The sequence below is a fragment of the Ascaphus truei genome, chromosome 1 (genome assembly GCF_040206685.1).
Source record: "Ascaphus truei isolate aAscTru1 chromosome 1, aAscTru1.hap1, whole genome shotgun sequence".
In the NCBI taxonomy this organism is placed as follows: domain Eukaryota; kingdom Metazoa; phylum Chordata; class Amphibia; order Anura; family Ascaphidae; genus Ascaphus; species Ascaphus truei.
The window spans coordinates 248,359,244-248,384,320 of NC_134483.1; the positions used below are offsets into that span (position 1 = coordinate 248,359,244).

General features: G+C 46.3%; 1 protein-coding gene across 1 annotated transcript in view; it reads left to right on the forward strand.

Moving 5' to 3' along the window:
- Window positions 1–1,976: 1,976 nt before the first annotated feature.
- Window positions 1,977–25,077, forward strand: part of LOC142496180 (glyoxylate reductase/hydroxypyruvate reductase-like) — a 55,002-nt gene continuing 31,901 nt past the window's right edge. The window contains exons 1-2 of the mRNA XM_075602670.1: window positions 1,977–2,187; window positions 18,767–18,897. Coding sequence (XP_075458785.1) covers window positions 2,015–2,187; window positions 18,767–18,897 — 304 coding nt within the window. The 5' untranslated portion in view covers window positions 1,977–2,014. The remainder of the gene's footprint in view (window positions 2,188–18,766; window positions 18,898–25,077) is intronic.

Here is a 25,077-nt window from a genome sequence, read left to right on the forward strand (position 1 = left end):
GAATCGAATACTTGTTGAAACTCGGCTTTAAATGCCGGGTAATCTTGGGTAAGGATATGGTAGCCACAGATGCAGATGATGCAGAGCACAGCAAGGTACAGGATACACTGGAACAGCAGCAGTAAAATAAAAGTCCTTTATTATAACTTCATGTTGCAGACAGGGATGGGTGCCAAAAGCCTCCTTCTTTTACGCGTTTCACGCCTATAAGGCGCTTCGTCACACTCTAAGTTTTTTTTTTTTTGCGGCCCACCTAGACTTAAACCTTGTCTATTTGGCCCTTGTTAGCATTTGAGTTTGACATGCTTGGTTTAGAGAAAAGGCACTGGTCTCTGAAATGGGCGTGTGAGAGTTTCTGCTAGGTACTGCAATAGGATTAAGGAACTTTGACAAAGATAACATTGATTCTGAAACTAGAGCTTTAGATGCAGTGGCAGGAAACTCAGAAATATCAGTAAGGGTACTCTTTAAGGCAGGAGTTTTCACATTAGTGATAGGCATATCACCTACTACAGGGGAGTCAGAGGAAGGGAAACTTGGGTTTGAAACAGGGGACTTGGAAACCTGATCTGTCAATGCAGGAAGGGAAGGCTCTAAGAAAAGAGATTTAGAGACACAGGCAGGGATTTCAACCTTCTGAGAAACTGGAGGGGTAACACTAGGTGCTGTAAAGGTTTTAGAGACAGGGACGCTGGTCTCTGGAGTGGGAATTTGAGAAGTAGCATGGGTTAAAGCAAACCCTGCAAGAGAGTCAGGAAGAGGAGTTTGACTTTGAAACAGGAGGCATAGTAAGTTCATCTCTTGGCTCTAGGAATGTGCCATTGGCTTGGGCAATGCAGGAATTTACAATGGGAGCTTCAACAGGAAATCTTGGGTGAAGGTGAAGGAACCTTGAGAGAAGCCACTGCAGCGGAGATGCTTCAGCGAAGGTGCTGCAGTGCATCAGGAAAAGGCCAGGAGTAAACGGCACTTGGAGGAAACAGGAACCAGAGGTGCAGACATGCCACAGGAAATGCTAGGGAAACCAGCGTAGCCGCTTCAGCGCGGCGAAGGCGAAGTCTGCCAGGAACAAGGAAGCAGCGACCGAGGCTACTATGCAAGAAGCCCTAGGCAGCAGGGGACTAGGCGCAGGATACAAGACACAAGGAGGCCCAGCAACTTCCTGAGGGCGGGGCAGGAACTAAATAGCACAGGAGGCCAATCAGGCCAGAGCTGCATAGGTAGGGTAATAGGAGAGCCCCTGCTGCTGCCTCATAGAATATGAATGGTGAACGGTGCTCTGAGTATATCTACTCTTTCTATCCATTCAGAGCTGCATAGGAGGCAGCAAGAGGCAGGTGATTGCAGAAGTAGGGAATAGTTTGTCTGGAACCTGCAAAGCTCCGGATGGATGGGCTCCAGCCAAACCCAGGGGCAGATTCCTGACAAAAATAGAACTAAAACTATAGGAGACAAAATTGTTACTGAAATATAAAATGGTTACTAAAATATACATTATCATTTTATATATCCTAACCTAGAATTTATGTGCTTATTATATTAATTTCTTGTCATATTTACATTGACCATCTTTGTGCTATAATAAAGGTTTATGCATCCACCACCTTTTTGTTGAAGTATTTATTATTGTCTAGAGTTATATATATTTCAGTCATCTTTGCACTGGTATTTTTCCCACTGGATGATGTGCTACCTTGGTTTATAAATGTAGCAACTTTCATGAACCCAACCAAATCTCATCTAAAATGTTTGAACCCATTCGCATCTTGTCCCAATTTAGAATGAACTTTTAAAACATTCTGTTGTATACAAGTATTCATTAATGATCTACCTATTCAGAAAGGAGGTCATAGGTGTTTTGAGGGACTTGTAACTTATTCATTGGTCAAAAGATGACTGTTATATCCTCCCACTCTCATTGTATACACAACCCCCCCCCCCCCCAACTCACTCATCTGGCACAAGTAAGATCCAAAGTCCTTACAGACCGTTTCCTAATATCATCTGGATTGCTATGTGGAGTTTCTGTTATTTGAAAGGTCTGCAGAGAACATTGGTAGCTGAGTTTAACACCTGTTGCAGGAAATCAGCAATGAAAGCTGCAGGGAAAGGGAAGCACATACCCAAGATTTATGTGACCAGACGTATCCCAACAGATGGCTTAAAGATTCTCCAGCAGTCTGGAACGTGAGTGAAGTTTTTCTATCCAACAGCTCATCCATATAGACATGCTATAGTTTATACTGCTTGCTCCCTTCTTAGTGAACATCTTTCCACTAATTTTGGTCTGAGCTGCAAAAACACGACGTGTTACTTATCAAAACTAATGCAAAAAACAGCAGCAGAGGTATCAAAAGAAAGGAGTCCCATTAAAAGCAATTGAACGTAGTAGTTCGATGAATACAATGTAGTTTTGGCCACCATTTGTAGCAGGAGTGACTTTGATGAATACACCTCATAGGGTTAAATTAAAGAGACGTCGATATTGCTGCGTTAAAATTTGTCGTAAAAAAAGGGATTACGGCGATCATTGTAAAAATAACCGCTGTATTGCCAAACAGTGATTTATTCATAAATGTGTTGCTATATTCATTCTCCGTTGCATCCAGAAAATTGCGTCTACTCAGCGTTAATTAATGCTAGCGATACAAATGTGTTAACTCTGCATTAATCAGCGATAGAGATGCAATTCTGCGTGAGAGGAGTGGGGGAGGAGGAGAAATCACAGTTTTCTACTATATGGTTATGTAAAGAGATTTCTAACAAACTCCTAAGGCACAAAATTGCTACCAATGCATTGCAAAGGAATGCCTTCATGTACCTAAGGGGTTATCATACAACACAAACACACACAAACATATCCATATATAGTAGAGGTATCTGTACTGTGTTAGCCCAGCTTAATAATCAAAAATGAATAGATTATACCGTTCCGTGGCTAACTAAATGCTTTTATTTGTACGAGCTTTCGAGATACACTGATCTCTTCTTCCGGCGGTATTATATATATAATACCGCCGGAAGAAGAGATCAGTGTATCTATATATATTGTGATGCCCACACCACGTTGTAGCATCTTTTAGTCCCAGATTAAGACAGGAAACTTAGTATTTCTCTAGATGGGGTTTATTTATTGGGATACATAATATACTAACAGGCCCACCGTCCCTTTAATTCAAAACGAAATCATAAAATAAACTCCTATTCCCCTTAGGAGACTAACTACACTTAAAGCTTTAACCCTTACTACCCGGATGGACAGCTAAACTGATTACCACCCCAAACTGGTAATAGTATCAGGGCCGCCAACAGAAATCATGGGGCCCGGGACAAATGAAAAGAGCAGGTCCCCCCCTCCCACCCAAACCCATAGCGCACCTACCACGAAAAAAATATCTTTTTGCGCGCAACTTTTACTTAACTGTTTTTTTATTGTGATACAGAAAAAAACATTACAATGCAACCTGTTTATTTTTATATTTTCAACAAAAGACAGATGACTGCCTGCCTGGGTGGGTGAGTGAGTGAATGACAGTGACTGGGTGGGTGAATTACAGTAGAATGAGAGTGGGTGGGTGAATGACAGTGGGTGGGTGGATGAATGACAGTGGGTGGGTGGATGAATGACAGTGGGTGGGTAGATGAATGACAGTGGGTGGGTGGGTTGATGAATGACAGTTGGGTGGGTGGTTGAATGACAGTGGGTGGATGAATGACAATGGGTGGATGAATGACAGTGGGCAGGTGGGTGGATGAATGACAGTGGGTGGGTGGATGAATAAACAGTGGGTGGGTGGGTGGATGAATGACATTGGGTGGGTGGGTGGATGAATGACAGTGGGTGGGTGGGCAGATGAATGACGGTGGATGGATGAATGAATTATTGACAGTGGGTGGGTGGGTGGATGAATGACAGTGGGTGGGTGGGTGGATGAATGAATGACAGTGGGTGGGTGGGTGGGTGGGTGGGTTGATGAATGACAGTGGGTGGGTGGGTTGATGAATGACAGTTGGGTGGTTGAATGACAGTGGGTGGATGAATGACAGTGGGTGGATGAATGACAGTGGGTGGATGAATGACAGTGGGCAGGTGGGTGGATGAATGACAGTGGGCAGGTGGGTGGATGAATGACAGTGGGTGGGTGTATGAATGAGAGTGGGTATTGGATGAATGACAGTGGGTGGGTGGATGAATGACAGTGGGTGGGTGGGTGAGTGGGTGGATGAATGACAGTCGGATGAATGACGGTGGATGGATGAATGAATTATTGACAGTGGGTGGGTGGATGAATGACAGTGGGTGGGTGGATGAATGAATGACTGGGTGGGTGGGTGGATGAATGAATGAATGACAGTATGGATGAATGAATGAATGAATGAATGACAGTGGGTGGGTGGGTGGTTGAATGACAGTGGGTGGGTGGGTGGTTGGATGACAGTGGGTGGGTGGATGAATGACAGTGGTTGGGTGGGTGGGTGGATGAATGACAGTGGGTGGGTGGGTGAATGACGGTGGGTTTGAATGACGGGTTGAATGACGGTTTGGTGAATGAAGGTGGGTTGGTTGAATGACGGTTGAATGACGATGAGTGAACGACGGTGAATGACGGTGGGTGGGTGAATGACGGTTGAATGATGGTTGGTGGGTAAATGTTGTGGGTGGGTGTCTGGTTGAATGACGGTGGGTGGGTGAATGACGGTTGAATGATGGTGAATGACGGTGGGTGGGTGAATGACGGTTGAATGACGGTGGGTGGGTGAATTTTGTGTGTGGATGGGTGGGAGACAGTGACTGGGTGGGAGACAGTGACTGGGTGGGAGACAGTGACTGGGTGGGAGACAGTGACTGGGTGGGTGACAGTGACTGGGTGGGTGACAGTGACTGGGTGACAGTGACAGTCAGTGACTGGGTGACAGTGACAGTCAGTGACTGGGTGACAGTGACTGTCAGTGACTGTCAATGACAGGGTGACAGTGACTGGGTGACAGTGACTGTCAGTGACTGTGGGTGAAAGTGACTGTCAGTGACTGTGGGTGACAGTGACTGTCAGTGACTGTGGATGACAGTGACTGTGGGTGACAGTGACTGTGGGTGACACTGTGGGTGGGGTGACTTACCTTGACCGGGTCGGTGCAGCTTGCCACTGGACGCTTCCCCCTCCTGACCCCGATATCCCCGTGGCAGTTGCCCGGGACTGGAGGTGGGCTTGGGGAGGGGGCGCGGGAGGTGATCTTGGGGAGGGGGCGCGGGAGGTGAGCTCGGGGGGGGGAGTGTGACGGGAGCTTTGTAACAGGCTATAATAATACACCAAATAACTGGGTTCGAACTGAACGAGGCTTAGTATAATAAAGCAGTGATCGCGCATACGCAGGAGGCTCACAGGAGTCAGTAGGGACTCGTGCAAGCGCAGGGCAAGCGTGCACGTGGCCCCAATGGTACAGAGGCCTCCACGGGACTACAACTCCCATGAGGCTCAGGGCCAAGCACCCCAGGTGTCCCCAAGTGGCCAATGAGAGGCCAGGATTCCCTAGAGCAGGGATTGATACATTTCACGGGCTTAGGAGCACGGCAGTTGAAGCTGGGAGCAGGAAGGGGGAGGAAGGGTGTAGGGAGCAAGTGGCTCCTGCACCAGGTAAGGTTATCCCCAAGCCCCAGGCAGGCCCCAATCCCTGTTAGGGTAGTGGGTAGGTACTGAGGGATGGCCCCTAGGTTAGGGACTCTGCCCTTAGGTGTGGGTAAGTGTGCAAGCTTGTCAGTGTCACGACTGTCAGTGCTGTGAGCGCTGACAAGAAGGCATGGTGTGTGAGTGCAGTGTAGCTGCAGGTACCAGGTTGGTTGCAGTGGGTTGCTGCAGGTACAGTTAGTGCAGTGGGTTACTGCAGGTATTAGCAGAGAAGTTAGTGAAAGGGGATCCGGGAGGTGAAGGGAGAGATAGTGTGGGTGCAGGGGGTCAGGGACCCGCCTGCATAAGACAGTTCTACCCCGCAGGCCCTAGGAGTATTCCCTGAAGTCACCATAGGTTGCTGTGCTGCAGGGATGGCCTATAGTGGTAGCGAGCATCACCCTTACTGAGTACCAGTTAGGGACAAAGCACAGAGTTGTGGCGGTTGCAGCCATCTGGGACCAGATGGCTGGACACCGTGATATCTGGAGACTACGTGTTGGAGGCGTCTGACCCTTTGTGAAGTTGTTGCCGGTCACCGCCATGACCGGAAGGTATATTACATCAAGTGCACCAACACCGGTCAACAGGCGCTGATCCCTGCTTAGGCGTAACTCTTTAGGGACACTGAGCGAGTGGCTAAAGAACTAAGCCTATACCAATAGTACTATACATGGACACGGTGTGTGGGGCACGCGGTGAGGGGACGGAGACGTTACTCCTGATGTGTGGGTGAGCCACTAAGGTTATACCGTTAGCGTATAAGTGTATATGTTGTGTTATTGCTACCATGCATTATTATAGTAAAACCAGTTACAATCATAAGGTGTTGTATGTTTCTTGCCCAGGGGAATCTTACATCACGGGGATCCTGGGTAAGTGGAGGCGCTGCGCTAAGTAAGTGTATAAGTGTTACCCTAGGCTCTCAGCTAGCGGAGGCTCAGATCTCCTGGAGCCACAGGTTGTGTACAATGACCAGTAGTCTCTTTGGGAAGAGTCAGAAAAAGGGCTACATCAGTCTGCTCAATTAGGCAGCAGCTGCTGCTGGGTTCTCTAGGGAGCTTAACTCTGTGTGTTGGAAAAGTCCCATAGCTGCCCTATTCCCAGCACCCAGTGATGGTATCACTATATTGTGACGGTAACTTTGTGACAGGCTATTAATAATACACACCAAAAATATAACTGGGTTGAACTGAACGAGGCTTAGATATGATAAAATATAATGTATTCCTTGAAAAAGGTGAACACAACAAGATAGTACAAATAACAACAAAATATAGACACTTACTTAAGATGGGAATGATGAAATAGTCAGAAATCGTGACTAGCAGTTCATACAGCAATCTTGAATATCACAGAAAACACGAAAGACAATTGAGTAAGGGCTGATCCTGGTTTAAATACCATTTCAGCTCTTTACTCCCAACCCTAGGCGCCGAGCTGGCTAGGAAAAATCTCTTTGAAGTAGATTGTAAGTGTAAAGGATGACACTCCCAAACCACTCAACTCCCTTTGTTCCGGCCCTAGTACAAACAATCAGGGCAGTTAACTTTTGATCACTTTTGATCACAGGACTATGCTAATTCTTCAGGATGCCCTTCCTGCCCTATTTAGCATAGCAGATGGAGTCTGCATTTTCAGAGCAGATCCAAAATCCCATATACACTTTAATATTTTAACCTATTAATAAGTTCCTTTCTGATGGGTCAAGTGGGTCGAAATCTGCTAGTTTTTAAAGCCTACAGTGACCCTACATATTGGTCACATTTCAACTCTCTGCGACCTCCAGAACCGGAGATACAGAAATGCATTTTAACACATTTTTAAAATACAGGATTCTTCCCTTTAAAAAATTAATCTCTGTTTTTCACTCTTTCCCCATTGAAATCAACGGGGTCCGCCGCCATAGCGTTGAATGGCGGGCTCCACCGTTGCCGTCAATGGGGTTTCCCGCCTTAGGCTTTCAATGGAGAAACCGCCGCCATTGAAGCCTATGGGAAAATCCAACAAACTTTACATCTGTCCATACTCCGTCTGGTTGTTCGGAGAGGGCTGGGAAGGGTCATACATTAAAGCCGGAACCTTGACTACATGCCACCCAAATCCCATCCCTCTGGTCATTCCAGAACCGGAGATATGGACTTACCTTTTTCATCATTTTACACTTAGTCGTTTTTACGCCACACGGCTTTTCCCCATTGGAATCAATGGCCGGCGCCGCCATAAACAATGCATGGTGCACGCTGCCATTAGATTCAATGGGACCTCCGCTCCGCCATTGAAGTCAATGGCGCGACCCTCCTTCTCCGCTCGACCCCTTACGGGGGTCTCTCAATCCTGGACCCGGTGTGGATCGTGAGTGGGGGTTCCTAGGAGCTAGGGGCAAAAAGAACTTTATTCCCAGGGGCCCTAGAACCTAAGATTCCCACGCCAATTGTCTTTGAACTTGACCGAAGTGATTAAACGCTTTTCAAAGACATTGTATCCGCTTTTGCGGTCTGCGGTTTGGATGGCTGCCAACCTGTTCCTCGAGGCCGGCGTTGAGGAATCTCCATTGAAGTCAATGAGCCCATTGACTTACAATGGGAAACCGCCGCTCCTCCTCTCGGACGCCACCTGCTGGTCGTCGCTGGAAACCAGGTCCAAAACCGCTACTTCTGTGATTAGAACGCATGGAGTCGCAATGGCGGCCTACGGAAGGCTGCAAAATGGAGCCTGAAAAGGCGGGAAAAGGGAACAAAGGGCTATAATCACTAAATTAACATTAACCCCTTGCCTCCCGCATCAACCCTAGTGTATGTGTGAGTGCAAACACCAGGATGAGACATTACATTTACACAGGGGAATAAACATTTGGATACTGAAGCAAGGTAAAAAACACATTACTGGACCTCAATCCAGTTAACCCCTTGCTTCCCAAGTGAGAGTAGAGGGTGGCCAAATGGGGTGAAACCCCTTTAATCCCGGGCCAAACCCCCTCTATCGTGACATATATATATTGTGACAAACGGCTTAATCCGGGGCTCCACTGTCTGTCCAGGACTGTTAGAACACGGTCTTTTAGGGTAGGTTAAATGACGAGGCGTAACGTGCTGTTCCTTTAAACAGGCTACTGCCTGGTTTATTCAGCCCCAGGCACTGAGATTGCCACACTGCATACACAAGAGACACAAGCAAAACAAAAGCCTGCTCACCTGAGCAATAACTTAACTGAGGTTTTACCCTGACTAGAATTGGGGCGGCTTATCCGCTTCCAATAAACAAAAATAAGGAACTTTGCAATTTGATAAAGGTACAAAATGATTTAACCTGTTTGGGGAGAGGCTTTTCCCCTCTCTGCTTCCAGCAGCCTTCCTGCCTCCAGTCTCTTGGGGAGAGGAACCAGGAAATCAGCCTTATATACCTGATTTCCATCTAGCAGGACAGGTGACAGAAATCAGGCAGCAGACAAACTTTGGTCTGGATCCCTCACCCCTCAGTTCCAGCACTTGCCAAACTGTGGGATGGAGTGCATGCATTCTGAGGCTGCACTTTCCAGCCTAAACAGGATACAAACTGTTCAGTATCCTGGGAGCCCTATATATGGAATTTATTACCATCCCCTGGTTTCTGTCACAATATATAGTACATATAGTGATATATATGGCATTACCTGGAAGAAGGTCCCTCTCTGTGGACCGAAACATCGGTTGCGGTGCCGGTATGTTTTAATTTTAATCTTTGGCCTACATGATGCGGTGTGCTGTCTCTTTTTCTCTTTTTGCCAGGGTCATTCCTGGTTTATTTGATCTATTGACTATATAAGGGACAAGCATCTGTCTTTATGACATGGACGGAGTGTGCATTTCTGGACTGACATGTATGTATATATATATATATATATATATATATATATATATATATATATATTTTTTTTTTCTGACTACCGGTTCCTTTTCTCCTCAATTGGTGCGCTCTTCTTGACATTTAATTTAAATGACCAGCAGATTGTTGCATCTGAAGCTGTGTGCCTCCACCTTTTTCCTTGGAATTTATTCTAGGTTGGCTGGTCTTATCTTGCCTATACTTATAGTGGCCATTATGTACAGTACATAGGCAAAATAGGCCTAATGCCAGCCTGGAGTAGGTGATAAATATTGGTGCTCTTTTTTGGAGGTGACCTGATATCTCCATGTATCAGTGTTTAGTGACTAGCATGTGACTAAATCATTAGCTGTTCATTTCTCATTTGCCAGTAAGAATGACGCCATGGTAAAAAGCCTTGCTTCTTTACTACTTGCAACATGGCTTTAGTGAATGAATAGGACACTAAATAAAACTGGTGTTAAATATCGATGAAATCTATTTTTGTATTAATTTATGGACATTAAGGGAATCCTCCCATAGTGTCTTTCTTACAATGCCAGAAACTTAAAGTCCCTCTAAAGACTTGCAGTCCATCCGAATGAAAGAGGAAAAGAAAGAAAGAAGGAAGGGGAAAAAAAAAAAGAAAGGAAAACCTATCAAAATTGTTCCCTCTGGTTCAAAAATATTATTTAAAATTTCCTTTAGTTTACACTCACCTATACTTTTGACTTAAAGGTTACTATCCTATCCTTCAGCAATTTATTTAGAAATAAATACTGGTGTAAAATTATTTTTAACAAGTCTGTAAAAATTCCTAAAAAAATAATCACCCCCAAAACGGTATCTTTGTAATGCCTACAACATCTTTTAGGATTGTTTCTTAACGTGCCTTAATATGGTATTTACTGTATAATTGTTGGAGTATATCATTGTGCCTTTGGAATGGATGTTTCAACTTAGATTTGAAAAAACATACATTTTGAACTATTAATTAAATATTAGAGAAGGTGTTACACGCCCGGGTTCTTTTACTTTGTGAGAAATCCACTATATGCTACTGTATAAGCTATAAGTTCTCTCCAACAACCGATATCTCTGTACAAATGTGAGTGCATTACCTGTGTATTTTTGTGCCACATTATACCCTTATGTACTACACCATTGTGTGCTCACTTTCTTTATCATATCCTCGGGAGGTACACTCAGCATTTATGGACCCATCTAGCCCACCAGATGCACAGATCTAATATTACCATTATCAGAGGGCTCCAGTCAGGGAGAGAAGGATCTCTGACACGTCTGTTACCTATCCATTTATTGTCAGTGAGACCTATTTAGAGATTACTGTTTGCACATATTATTTATATGGTCTGCACTATTATTTCTTCCATTTTTGTCCCTGCATATTATCTCAAGAATTGAGCGCTCCCCTCACCTGGAAGACAACGCAAGAACTTTGGACATGGACAGTCCTTTAAGGGTGTAGAGCTGCTGTTTATATATTTTTTCACATTTGGTGAAGGATATTTTATTCACTATATTTATTTGTATATTCTTTTGAAGTTCACATTTATATATCACGTTTATATCTTTTTAACAATTGTAATTAGTTCACTATTAGAAGCGCCCGGTACCATTTTTGTGTTACATCACATAGATCCCTGTCCCACCTCCCGACCCGCCTCTGCCCACAAGCCCCGCCTACCAGAGCACACGCTCTGTCTGATGGGCAAGAACATGAAAAGCAGCCGCTTGAGGTGAGCATCAGCGCTGGAGAGCACAGCCACTCTCCACTATAAATTCAGCCTACACAGCCTCACCTCTCTGCTGTATGCTTTCTCCCCGCTCTTTGGATCCATCCGCCAGGCTCCTGCCACCTCCCGATTGGCTGAATTACACAGCAGCAACCAATCAGAAGCTGCCCAGCCCCCTAGCAGCAGCAGCCCTTCTCTATCCCATGTCCGGTATTATCTCTCATATTTAACCGGACAGGGGAACCAAATACCGGACACCTGGCAACCCTAAGAGCGAGCCGGGGTGCCGGGCGGGGGGAGAGCATTGGTGGGCCCGCATGGGCCAGGCGCGTTGGGCCCCCATATGCTGTGGGACCGCCGGGCAACTGCCCAGAGTGCCCATATTTTAAGACGGCCCTGTTCCTCACATCATACTGCCATGATTATTCCTTCATCAAGCAAGTTTATATACATGTTATATCTTCGCATCAGAGTTGATACTGACTTGTGTCTGTAACCAAGTTTTGGCAGCACCGATCTATGGAACTTTGTTCTGTTCTAGTCTAAATACAAACTGAGTTGTATGTTTGTGTGTTCCAGTGTTCATTAAAAATTATATAATATGCAAAATAGCTGCTTAATGACTGATTTGCATGACTTCTATGAGAAAAAAGAAACATCAATTTTAAAAGTGGTCACATGCCTCCTCATTTATAATCAGCTATTTCTGGAATGCGTGAACGAACACAAAAAAAGCTACCTCAACAAAACATGTATAAAAATGTACAAATCGTTGGTGTTCTTCCAGTGCAGGGAATAGAGATTCATTGAAATGCAACATGGTGTATAAAGAAGGGCTTATTAAGATCATCTATGCCATCAACCAGGTGATATTCTGTAATTTAGCATTTTCTTAAAATATATACCAATACACTTTTTCATACTCAGACTATGTTAAATCCCAGCTGAAAAGGGCAGCTGATTTATATAGTAGAGAAAATTACATTGAGACATTCCTAAAATGGATTGTTGTCAGACAGTATGTGCATTAAGTAACACTTTTCACTATCGCTCTGTTGTCCTCTTCCCCTATATCGTTATATGATACAGGTGGGCTAAATTGATGCAAGGTACTCCAAAAAAATTAAGGATAAAAGAGACATATTCCCATGACTACTCTTTAAATGTCAAGAATAGCTACTCTGGAAGGTTGACATACTGCAAAGGGCTAGTTTCACTTAAGGTCAATGAATGAAAGAGTTGGTGATAGCAGTGTTTAACACCACTTTTTTCCATCAACCTACTCATAAAAATGGTCAGCCATTTAACCTACTGTAGTATTGATTAAGAACTCCCTCTCCAATGTACAGTACGAGTCCCTTCACTCACCTACACTCAAATCCCTCGGATTTCTCATCCCTGGCTACTCCTTGCAATATCCTTCTTACCACACACTTGAACAAATGCACTTTATTTATTAATCAAATATTTTACCAGGAAATATACATTGAGTACCTCTCATTTCCAAGTATATTCTGGATCATGACAAACATGTTTAAAGTAGGAAAAGGCCAAAGTCTTGAAGTAATTTCGACAGGAAGCTGATTTAAGGTACTCTAACATTTTTTCTGGGGTGATTGGTACAAGAAGGAAGAGCACCCAGATTCTTTATTGAACAGTGGGACTATACACAGGTTTCTGGAGGCATATTTAAGGAGATACGGGCTGTGTACAGAAGGAGTGAGAAGCCTGCTCAATGACTGGGTAATTTGCCCAGGACTAGAGTTACGTCCGCCCCCCCACCCTGCCGCCCACCTGTCGGCGGTATTGTGAGCCCCCCCCCGTGTCGCGGTATTGCCCTCACCCCCATTTCACACCTTACAAGCCCCCTCTATTTCCTCCTTTCTTCCTATGTATTTCTCTCCCCTCTGTCTCGCTCCTTCTTCCTCTCTCACCCGCTCTCTCCTCCGCTCCTGCCTCACATGTATTTCTCTCCCATGCGTCTCACTCTTACTCCCTCTTTTCCTCAGTCACTCACTCCCTCCCTCACCCCCTCTCCTCTCACTCACCCCCACCTTCCATCAATTACCCTACTCTCACTCAACCCCCCCCCACAAAATACATACCCAAAAAAAACCACCCCAATACATTTTTTTTTAAAACAACCCCCACCACCCAATACATATTGAAAAATACCCTCACGCCCCCCAATACATATGGAAAAATACCCCCACTCCTCCAATACATATAAATAAAAAACAATACATATAAAAAAGCCCCAATGCATATAAAAAAACCAATGCATATATAAAAGCCCCAATACATATAAAATACAAATACATATAAGTAAAAAACCTAATGCATATAAAAAAACAATGCATATATAAAAAGCTCCAATACATATAAAAAAAGCCTCAATACATATAAAAATACAAATACATATAAATAAAAACCCAATGCATATTAAAAAAAAACAATGCATATAAAAAAAACCCCAATACATATAAAATATACACTTACCTTGTGGATGGTCTTCGGGGCCTAGTGTCTGCTGGGGGCCTGGCCGGCGCTACAAGTTGGGCCCGACTTCTGGCCAGGCCCTGCTGCCAGTCGTGGCCGGGCACCGGCTCTCCATCAGCTGCCTGCAGGCTTCTCCCTCACTTTGTCCCACGCCGAGCTTCCGATATCACAGTGCACCAGGCCTCCAATACCAGTGCATCCCGGTAGCTAGGCCAAGTTTACTACCGGCGCGTTGACGTCAGAGGCCGGTCGCGTGCTGCCAGCATTGTAAGCTCAGCGGGGGACAGATAGAAGAAGCGGCCTCCAGGCAGCTCATGGAGAGCCGGGGCCTGGACGCGACCGGCATCAGGCCTGGCCAGAGGTCGGGCCCAACTTGCAGAGCCGGCCAGCCGGGCCCCTAGTAGCCTCCCGGCCCGGGACACCTATACCTTCTATCCTCCCCTTTCGGCGGCCCTGCCCCCTGCACATCACACACCTCACCCACTCCTGCACATCACACAAACAAACCCCTCTGCACATCACACACCTCACCCACTCCTGCACATCACACACATCAAACCCCCCTGCACATCACACACCTCACCCACTCCTGCACATCACACACATCAAACCCCCCTGCACATCACACACCTCACCCACTCCTGCACATCACACATATCAAACCCCCCTGCACATCACACACCTCACCCACTCCTGCACATCACACACATCAAACCCCTCTGCACATCACACACCTCACCCACTCCTGCACATCACACACATCAAACCCCCCTGCAAATCACACACATCACCCACTCCTGCACATCACACACATCAAACCCCCCTGCACATCACACACATCACCCACTCCTGCACATCACACACCTCAAACCCCCCTGCACATCACACACCTCACCCACACCTGCACATCACACACATCAAACCCCTCTGCACATCACACACATCACCCACTCCTGCACATCACTCACATCAAACCCCTCTGCCCATCACACACATCAAACCCCCCTGCACATCTCCCACTCCTGCACATCACACACATCACCCACTCCTGCACATCACACACATCAAACCCCCCTGCACATCACCCACTCCCTCACATCACACACATCAAACCCCCCTGCACATCACACACATCACCCACTCCTGCACATCACACACATCAAACCCCCCTGCACATCACACACATCACCCACTCCTGCATATCACTCACATCACCCACTCCTGCACATCACACACATCACCCACTCCTGCACATCATTCACCTCTGTACATCACACACAGAATACTCCCACCCTGCTCACCCCACCCCCCCCCCTGCACATCCCCCCCTCTGCACATAGGGTTTTCAGATGGCTTCTCCAAAAATACTGGATACAATGGTGAAAGGTGCGACACGCTCGAGACACACACACACACCTCTCTCTCAACGCCATGCTGTTTCTTCTCCTTGGCTCCACCCTCGAGCTCCTGTCACCTCCTCATGATTGGCTGCATTACTCAGAAGCAACCAATAAGGATGAAGGAAGCTGCCCAGCCCCCTAGCAACAGCCATGTTCTCTACCTGCTCAGGGAAATCCTGCGGCCCCCCAAGCCTGTCAGGTCCCTATGTCCAGAGAGGTAATACAACACACATATATGTTCAGTATTACTTCTAATTTTTTACTGGACAGAGCGTCCAAATATAAGACAGTCCGGTTCAATAGTGGACCCCAGGCAACCCTATTTGCACATCCCCTCCCCCTCCCTCCCCCCTCCTCCTTCCTCCCCCTATCCCCCCTCTCCTCCCTTTCCCTACACCTCCCCTCTCCCCCCTCTTCCTCCCCCCCATGTCCTCTGCCCCTCTTTCCTCCATGCTCACAGACAAGCGACATCTGTAGGTGTGTCGCTTTCCTCACCTACATCTGCCTGATATAATCAGTGGTGGCTTGTATTACCATATACAGTATATGGTATTTTTATCTGCCCCATTTATTTAATATTTTGTTTCTACCATTAAAATGTATTTTTTACCCTAATAAGACTGCATTTTGTTTATTACCTGGGGGCACTAAGTATTCTTATACAGAGTATCATATAGTGGTGTTGTCTCTCTGTCACAGGAGACCAGGTTTATTAACACCTTTTATACCGGGATCATTCATTGAGCAAAGCAAGGAGGTAAAATAAATTGTAATTTATTTCAGGAAACGATATACACACAATGTAACACAATTTACAGGGTTAACACACTTACTGGGAACGGGGCTAACGAATAAACTTGTCCTTTAAACAAAATTGTCACAAACGACCTCGGTAGGAGCCCTTTCCAATGACCGGGAGGTACTCACGAAAGTCCTGGAACGCAAATCGGCCTGCAATCCAAGCCACAACTGCTACGTTCTCAAAAAGCGGGATTTAGAAAATGTTCTGAGTCAAAATCTCTGAAGCCGGCTCGCGTCTATTCTTCACAGCGCATTTTTTAATATGCTGCTGATTGTTTGGTGCTTGGAATCTGCCGTCCTGATTGGCTGCAAGGCACCTTATGGGTTTCAGTGTCCCATTCACAAACCACTACAGCCTATCAGAGCGTGGGAATTCTCCTGCCAGACAATTACCGATTTGCCGGTATCAGTACATGCAAAGAAAAGATGAATGTGCTCCAGCGCTAATGCTTAAAATAATATAATGTGCTATGGACCCTACTAGTCTATACCTAAAGTGCCTAAAATATAGGAAGGCTGCCTGGAACAATGAGATTTTTGCAAATCACACACAGAAATAACAAAAAATAAACCAATGCCTAAAAGCAAATATCTGGTGAAAAAACCTGAACATACAAAATGTCCAGTCCTGTTGAACTAGGGATCTTCTGATGAGTCTTGATCGTTGTCTCACAACATGTGGAGAAAAATCCAGAGACCAATCATAGTGTATAACTGTAGAATGATTACAAAACCATAAAATCTATAAAAAAAAATTGCTGATATAACAAACATTACTTACAGACCAACACACATAAAACATGGAGACTAACTCTAACATTAAACAACACAACACTTTGTGATGAGCCAAAAAGAAATGGACTGGTTTAATAATATATACTTAAAAATAAAAATGAATAATTATAACATACACTGGGATTGTGACGTGGTGACTGTGTTCCGGATATGGAAAAATTGAAACCCTACTTGCAAGATGCAAATGGGCACAGTAGATTGTCCATTTCGGGGTCAGTGTCCACACCAGGAGATTAGATGTTCCTCCAGTGAATGGCTGGTCTTGCTGCCGCATGCACTGCCAATCTGGATGATCCCTAACGGTAACACCTCCTGAGCTGGGCTTCCTCGCTTTGTGTAGCCACTCGGTATGCCGGCTACAGACATTTGCCAAATTGCGCGCGCATACGCGGAACTGCGAATCACTCGCCTCTTCGCTTCAAGCTGATAGTCCTGCTTTCCACAGGCTCTGCAGCTACTGCCGGTGTCCACTCCACAAACATCACTACCCACAACCCTACGCATACCGTGAGGTCAGTCACTTCCTCAGGGGCTGATGGTTTGGCGCTTGGAATCTGCCGTCCTGATTGGCTGAAAGGCTCCTTATGGGTTTCAGTGTCCCATTCACAAACCTCTACAGCCTATCAGAGCGTGGGAATTCTCCTGCCAGCCAATCACCGATTTGTCGGTATTGTAAGGCCAGGTGGGCACTTTTTCTCAGTCTGCCAAGGGGCATGAGCCAACCATATTGAGCCCACCCGCTGTCCAGGCTCCACAGAGTCTGGGTTTGGGCAAATGGTGGCCGGATAGCCCTGTGTTAGCCCAGGACGGAGGTACTCAAGTATAACTACAGTACTCCTCCTGTTCTAACAACTTGGCATCCCTGAGGCTTTCAAGTTCGGACTCCGAACAGACCTTGTGGCGCCGAGCTTGGTAGCCATTTGGTCTCTCGGAACCCCAGACTCGGAAATCCCACAGTTCATTGACAGGTTATCAGTACATATACCTATTAAACATAACTCTTTAATAAAATATACTGGTCCCTGTACCTTGTGTGTTAAAAAGGTGTAAGTCCTCGTTCTGGTGTCACAGATGGAGTAAGGGGGTTTACTGCCTACACTTACTAGCTGCATCTTTGTCACACTCTAGAAATTACTTTAAAACTTGTACACACAAAAAACATTCACAGCTTCATCATATAGCTGGAGCATCCCCTAAACCCCTATACTAGGTTCAGGGTACCTGGGCATGTACCTGGGCATGTACCTGGGCATCCCCCTTATACTAGGGACCCCTGTATGTTGCAGGGATACATTAACCCCATTACAGTAATGAAGGAAATTGCAGTCAGTAACATTATAGGTATGAGCCTACAACAGTAGTCCTGTAACAACAATTGACAATAATTTTGTACGTAGATGTAATAGTGTGCACAAATTCTAAAGGTATCACAACTTAATGATATATTTTAGAAGTCAAGAAGTTTACAGTAAGCTCTTCAACCTTGGCTTTTTTCCTGTGCCTTCAAGCAATCCCTTATACTGTACATGTTCTACCTGTACTTCACAACATGGCAGTACTGCCTTCTCCACTACTCATCTGTCTGGGTTACACCATCACAGTACAGTTACATTTTAGACACAATATTCTATATGTTGGTTAGCTTTTGGGAGACTACTCTTTAAAACTGCTTTTCTCAGTTATAGATAGATCATAACAAATGCATTTAGATTGATATATTCATTGTTATAGTATTTAAAAACATGCCAAGCATGCCTGTAATTCAGAAGCATGTTTAATATGTTAAAGTTGTTGTTAAATTGGAAATGTGCTTTTAATTTAATGCGTCTCCAAAATATTTTTCTAGATAGTACTCTACCTATAAAATGTAAAGAACTACAACATTTTCATTTTAGATTTTGGTGGAACCAGCATTGTTTTTTTTTACAGTCCTCACAATCTGTAAAATGAATCCTACTGTAATGAGGAATGTTCTCACTGAAGTTTGTTGTCCCTTTTTCCATATCAGCTGTGAAATTGAGCAGTGGGACTCTGATGATCCAGTGCCACGTTCTGAACTACTCAAGAAAGTTGTTGGGGTGCAGGGTTTATACTGTCTTTTGACGGAGAAGATTGACAAGGAAGTTTTAAATGCTGCAGGTAAGTCTGCTCCACTCAAGGTCAACTCAAACAATGATTAGTAAGTATACAGATCTGTCAATCAGACACTACATTAGGCTAAGTCCCCGCTGCCTCAGACCACGCGCCCCCCCTGCAGGCAGGCGGCGCGTGGAGAGGCACTTGGGGCTTTTTCCGGTCCAAAGGGACCATTTTTGCGAGCGGGGAGGCGTGGCCAAAACGGGTGGGGGTCGGGGCCATGACGTGGGGGGGGGGGGTGGCCATGACGTGAGGGAGCGGGACCGCCCGTCAGCCGTTTAGCCCCTCAACTCCTCAGCCGTTCAGCCCCTCAACCTCTGAGCCCCTCAAATCCTCAGCCCTTCAACTCCTCACACATAAACACGCACTCAGGCACACACACAGACAGGCACACACATACACACACACAGACAGGCACTCACAAATACACACTCGGGTGGGTGGGTTTTTTGGGGGGGGGGAATCGGAGCCCGGGGGATTAGAGCAGGGGGGGAATCGGAAGGGGGACACCCCCCCCCCCAAGAGGAGCGAGTCTGTGGGAGGGAGCAGGGGGGACTTCCTTGGTGCTGCAGAGTTTATTTAAAATCACTGCTTTCCCTCCACACTCTCCTCCCCGCTCCCCGAAGCCTCCTCTCCTCATTGGCTCACAGCCACACCACGTGACGCGTCGCTGCTTGGGATTACAATTCTTTTGAATCCCCTGGTGGCTGACGCGTCATAGCGTGTAGTGAGCTGTGCAGCGAGGGGGGACTGGGACCGGCTCGGGAAAATTCCCCTGCTGGTGGGGAACGCTCGTGCGGCCGCCAGCGGGACCAGGCCCTTAGGTACATTGACGTCTAGAAATGTATCCTTAAGTTGTGATACCTCTGGAATTTAATTAGTCTACTCTTCTGCTGTTATTAGAACTTTGTAGATGTCCTCTGAACACAATATTAAGAGACATTGTTTCTTCCAGTTAAACATAAACATGGTCTGAAAAACTTTGTTTGAATTCCAAAGTAAAATAGAAATATTCCGGCCTACGTATCAAGGCCTAAGATGTGCAGTTATGGGTTAAAAGAAATCGGTTGCTATATTTTGGTCTCAGTACTGCACCACTTTTGCCTTGAAACATCGGCCATTTAAATGTATCCGGTCTCTTCTCCCACTCTGTAATAGGTGTATTGATGAATTTGTTGAGCTGTTCATTTCCCCGCCGATGAGGGTTTCTTATGAACCAGGCAGACCCATAACCTTCATAGAGATGTTTTTCTTCTAAAAGCAGAAATCCCCCCAGAGGCCGATATGAGTTTAACTCATACAATGTTTAACCCATGCAATTTTAGTATATTGCTCTCTGAGCACGTCCTGCTCTTTAAATTTTTTTTATTATATATATATATTTTAATAACTCAAATTTTATTGAGGTTTTCATGGGATTAAACAAAATGTGGGTGGGGGATATGGAAAAAAAGAAAGGGAAGGGGGAGGCATATCCAATTGTAGTACATGTATACATGTACAGTGGTGTGAAAAAGAAAGTACACCCTCTTTGAATTCTATGGTTTTACATATCAGGACATAATAACAATCAATAATCTGTTTCTTAGCAGGTCTTAAAATTAGGTAAATACAACAACTGATTTACAACAACACATGACATATTACACCGTGTCATGATTTATTTAACAAAAATAAAGCCAAAATGGAGAAGCTATGTGTGAAAAACTAAGTACACCCTTACTGCTTCCATAGTAATTAAGATGCTAAGTAGTAGTCAGGTGCTGCTAATCAAATGCCCTTGATTAATTGATCATCAGCAAGTGTGACCACCTCTATAAAAGCCAAAGTTTTAGCAGTTTGCTGGTCTGGAGCATTCAGGTGTGTGTTAACACAATGCCAAGGAGGAAAGACATCAGCAATGATCTTAGAGAAGCAATTGTTCGTGCCCATCAATCTGGGAAGGGTTATAAGTAGGGTGACCTGATGTCCCGGTTTTGTCGGGACAGTCCCGTTTTTTTTTTCATTTCTGTCCCGTTTGCGGGTCCGTCCCGGTTTTTCTAGCAGGATTTGGATGCGGCGGCGGTACGCAGGGGCGCGCGATGCAGGGAAGATGCGGTAGCAGATGAGGATTTGTAGAATGCCGGGCGGGTTGGGCTTTTAGAGAATGCCAGCTGGGCCGCAGGGGATTGGTTAAAGGATGCTGATGGCTGGGCTTTGTAGGATGTAGGGCTGGAGGACTGAGCTGGTGTGTGTTCCCGCGCGGTGCATTGTGCGTTCCCGACCTGCTGTGAGAGAGAGGGAGGCGGATGGAGAGCCGGTAAATGGGAGGAAGGATCACAGGGGAGGCCCCCGCCGCCACCAAATGGGAATCATTAAATAAGAATATATATCCTGTGAGTAAGAGCCGCGTCACCGCCTCGCACGGCCCGTGTGTACGCCGTCATCTTCCTTCCCGAGGGTTAGGAGGAACCCAGGAGAGACCTCTGCAGCACCGGGCTGCTGCTGCTGCTGGGTCCCTGCGCCTTTAACAGTCCCAGGGCCTGGGGCCCAGTGCAGCAATAATACCAAGTCCTATTCTGCCACATACTGCACCGACACACTTTATTCGAGCAAATACCCGGTATGTACCTGGCAGATACCTGGAATGCGCCGCTCCTCACCTCTGACAAGCCCCGTTGCATTTGCCTTCCCAGCCTGGGTTCATGCCTGGCTGATGGGCGGCTGATCTGTTAAATGATAATGATTAGGATTTGATAGGCTGCAATGCTTCGCGTGTCTACCAGATGGCATAAATTCATGAATTGTAATGCAGTATATATATATATATACTGTGCAGTATTGCAGCCAGCGGGAATAAAATGCTTCAATCCCTGCCTGGAAAATAACTCAATGCACTCGGGCAGAAAACAGTCACAAACCTCAATACACCCGGGTATACCCGAATTCGTGGGACTAGCCGAGCTCGAATAAAGTGTGTCGCCAGTGTATATACCCCCTTGCTCTATGCAATACCCCTTTACTGCACTGATTCATTATATATCCCCAAATCTCACCTCATGTACCCCCAACAATGCTCCCTGCCCTATTACATACCCCCTTACTGCACTCATTCATAATATAAGGATAGTGTGTGTGTGTGTGTGTGTGTGTGTGTGTGTGTGTCCCTGTGTGTGTGGCCCTGTGTGTGTGGCTCTCTGTGTGTGTGTGTGGCTGTGTGTGTGTCACTGGCTGTGTGTGTGTGTGTGTGTGTGTGTGTGTGTGTGTGTGTGTGTGTGTGTGTGTGTGTGTGTGTGTGTGTGTGTCACTGGCTGTGGGTGTGTGGGTCTTTGGGTGTGTGGGTCAGTGGCTGTGTGTTTGTGGCTCTGTGTGTGTGTGTTTGGGTCAGTGGCTGTGTTTGTGTGTGTGTGTTTGGGTGTGTGGGTCAGTGGCTCTGTGTGGGTGGGTCAGTGGCTCTGTGTGTGGGTGTGTGGTTCAGTGGCTCTGTGTGTGGGTGTGTGGGTCAGTGGCTCTTGGTGTGTGGGTGTGGGTGTTAGTGGCTCTGGGTGTCAGTGGCTCTGTGGGTGTGGGTGTGTGGGTCAGTGGCTCTCTGGGTGTAGATGTTTGGGTCAGTGGCTCTGTGTGTGGGTGTGTGGGTCAATAACTCTGTGTGTGGGTCCGTAGCTCTGTGTGTGTGTAAGTGCCTCTGGCTATGTGTGTGTGTGTGTGTGTGTGTGTGTGTGTGTGTGTGTGTGTGTGTGTGTGTGTGTGTGTGTGTGTGTGTGTGTGTGTGTGTGTGTGTGTTGGTCAGTGGCTCTGTGTGTGGGGGTGTGGATCAGTGGCTCTGTGTGTGTGTGGGTCAGTGGCTCTGTGTGTAGGTCAGTGGCTCTGTGGGTCAGTGGCTCTTTGTGGAGATAACATTTTTTTTAGATCTATTTATTATATATTTATTTATCTTGCTTTGGCTGTATCCTCCCCTCCAAATTCCGTCAACATGGCTGCGCGACGTCACGTAATGCACATTGCCATAACAACGAGCCGCTCCGTGACGTCACGCAGCATCAAGTTGATATGACAACGGGATGCATTATGGCACGGAGGCATCACGTGATGCCCCATTGTCATGGCAGCATGTCACCGCCTGACGTCAGTGTCTTGTTGTCATGGCAACAGGGGACGTCACGTGATGTAATTTGTTTTATAAATCATTTTTTTATGTGTCACGATTTTTCATTTTGAAAATCTGGTCATCCTAGTTATAAGGCCATTTCCAAACAATTTAAAGTTCATCATTCTACAGTGAGGAAGATTATTCAAAAGTGGAATATATAGCCATATATAGTGTGGGCCACCAGTAGGAATACTTGACCCGGAATGGGCCTATGAGGCATTTCAACCCTCTTGGGAGGATGGAACTATTTTGCCATGGGAGGGAGCCTAGGGGACTTGACTTGGTGGACTTGACCCAGGGCCCAGAGGGGATATTTATAATTTTTATGTTAAAGGGATTATTGTTCATGATTTTCATTATCTCTAGAGTCTGAGGTTACCATGGTAACTTTTAGACTGCAATTGGCTCTGGGGAGAGCTTCATTTTAGCCCTCCGGAATCTTTATATTTCAAATGCTTCTGTAGTTTAGCTTCCGTCCCTTACCTGTTTCCCTTGGCCCCACCAGTGTAAGTCCCGTTAGGTGCAGGCAGTGGATGGGTTTCATTCCTCCAGAAGGCCTTGTGTGCTATTGCAGCCTTAGATGCAGTAACTGTATCGAAGGGCAGGCCTAGCAACAGCCAGAGACTTGTGGGTTTGTGCTTTGTGTACTGGTACATACTTCCCCTACCACTATGAGAATTGGGAGCAGTTCCCTGAAGCATCACCGGGGAGCCTGCTGCCCAACCACTGAGGATACACTGGATTAGTTCCCTGAGGCTTCACCAGGGAGCATAAGACCCACATAATTAAAGCAGTTGGGGATGGGCCCCTGAGGCTTCTCCAGGGACCCCGTATCCCTATTCATCGTAATGATGCAGAAATAGAGGGGGGAGAATGCTCTCTGAAGTGCCACCAGAAAGGGGGGTTACCTCCTGAACACTTGGTAAAATACAGTTTGGGAACGGGCCCCTGAGGCTTCACCAGGGACCCCTGTGCACCCTCTCATCGGAATAAAGATGAGCCAAACAGTGAGGCGTACCCTGAAGCTTCTCCAGGGAGCGTGGTACCCACAAATACAGAAGGAAAAAAGGGGACAGGGCCTCTGAGGCGACGCCAGAGATCCCTGTGCACCCACCCCCCAACTTAAGGATGAAGTAAAAGTGGGGCGTTTCCTCAGGCTCCACCAGGGCGCGTGGTACCCACATAATTACAGCAGAGAACAAAATGGGGGCCCTTCCTGAGGCGACACCAGGGTGATGGTTGCCCACACACAACACCAGATGGCCCCTGAAGAAAAAGGGAGCTGCACAAGTACTTTCTAGTATTATAAAATTGTGGTTCCCCCCTGAAACGGAATCCGCATGGTTGCTGGACTTATTCTAAAATGGTGATTCCCGCCACACGTGGGAAGCCGCATGGTCTTTTTGCAAAAGTGCGTGCAGTTGCAAGCTTCGGCTGGTACTCAGTTTGCAGAAAACAGTGTGAACTGCCGAAACCACACCCCTTCTTGCTCCAGGATTGGACGATCGCATTCACAAGGGGGAGGAGCTGGGTGTGCGAGCTGAGTGTGCGAGCTGGGTGTGCCCAAATGGAGCAAACAGGATGTGAGGAGCAAGATGCACGTGTATTTCAATAGCTACAGTTGTGTATGCAGAGCTGCCTTACTTGCTCCACTATGGAAGAAATCGATCAAGTGTATGACCAGAGGAGTCCTAGTGATCAAGGACAAAGATGGAACTTTCCTGCTGGGAGTTTGTCCTCTATCCGGGTGGAGAGCTCCAAGAGATGGGTAGCTTTCTGATCTGCCACGTGCCCTACCTGCGGCCTAAACCAGAGGAGATCTACTGGCCTAATCCCAGCATGAGCACAGCATGAGCACCGAATAGTTGCTGACGCTATACACCCTGGTACGCAAGCTAACCGCGCTGGCTCAGGGATCCGCAGGCGATGCCACCAATTATTACCTAGCCATGGTATGTGAAATGTTTTATCCTGGCCTGCAAATGGTAGCGGATTATCCAAAACGGCCTGGGTGAGTGCCTTCTGTAATTCACCCGATACCACCCCGCCACCAG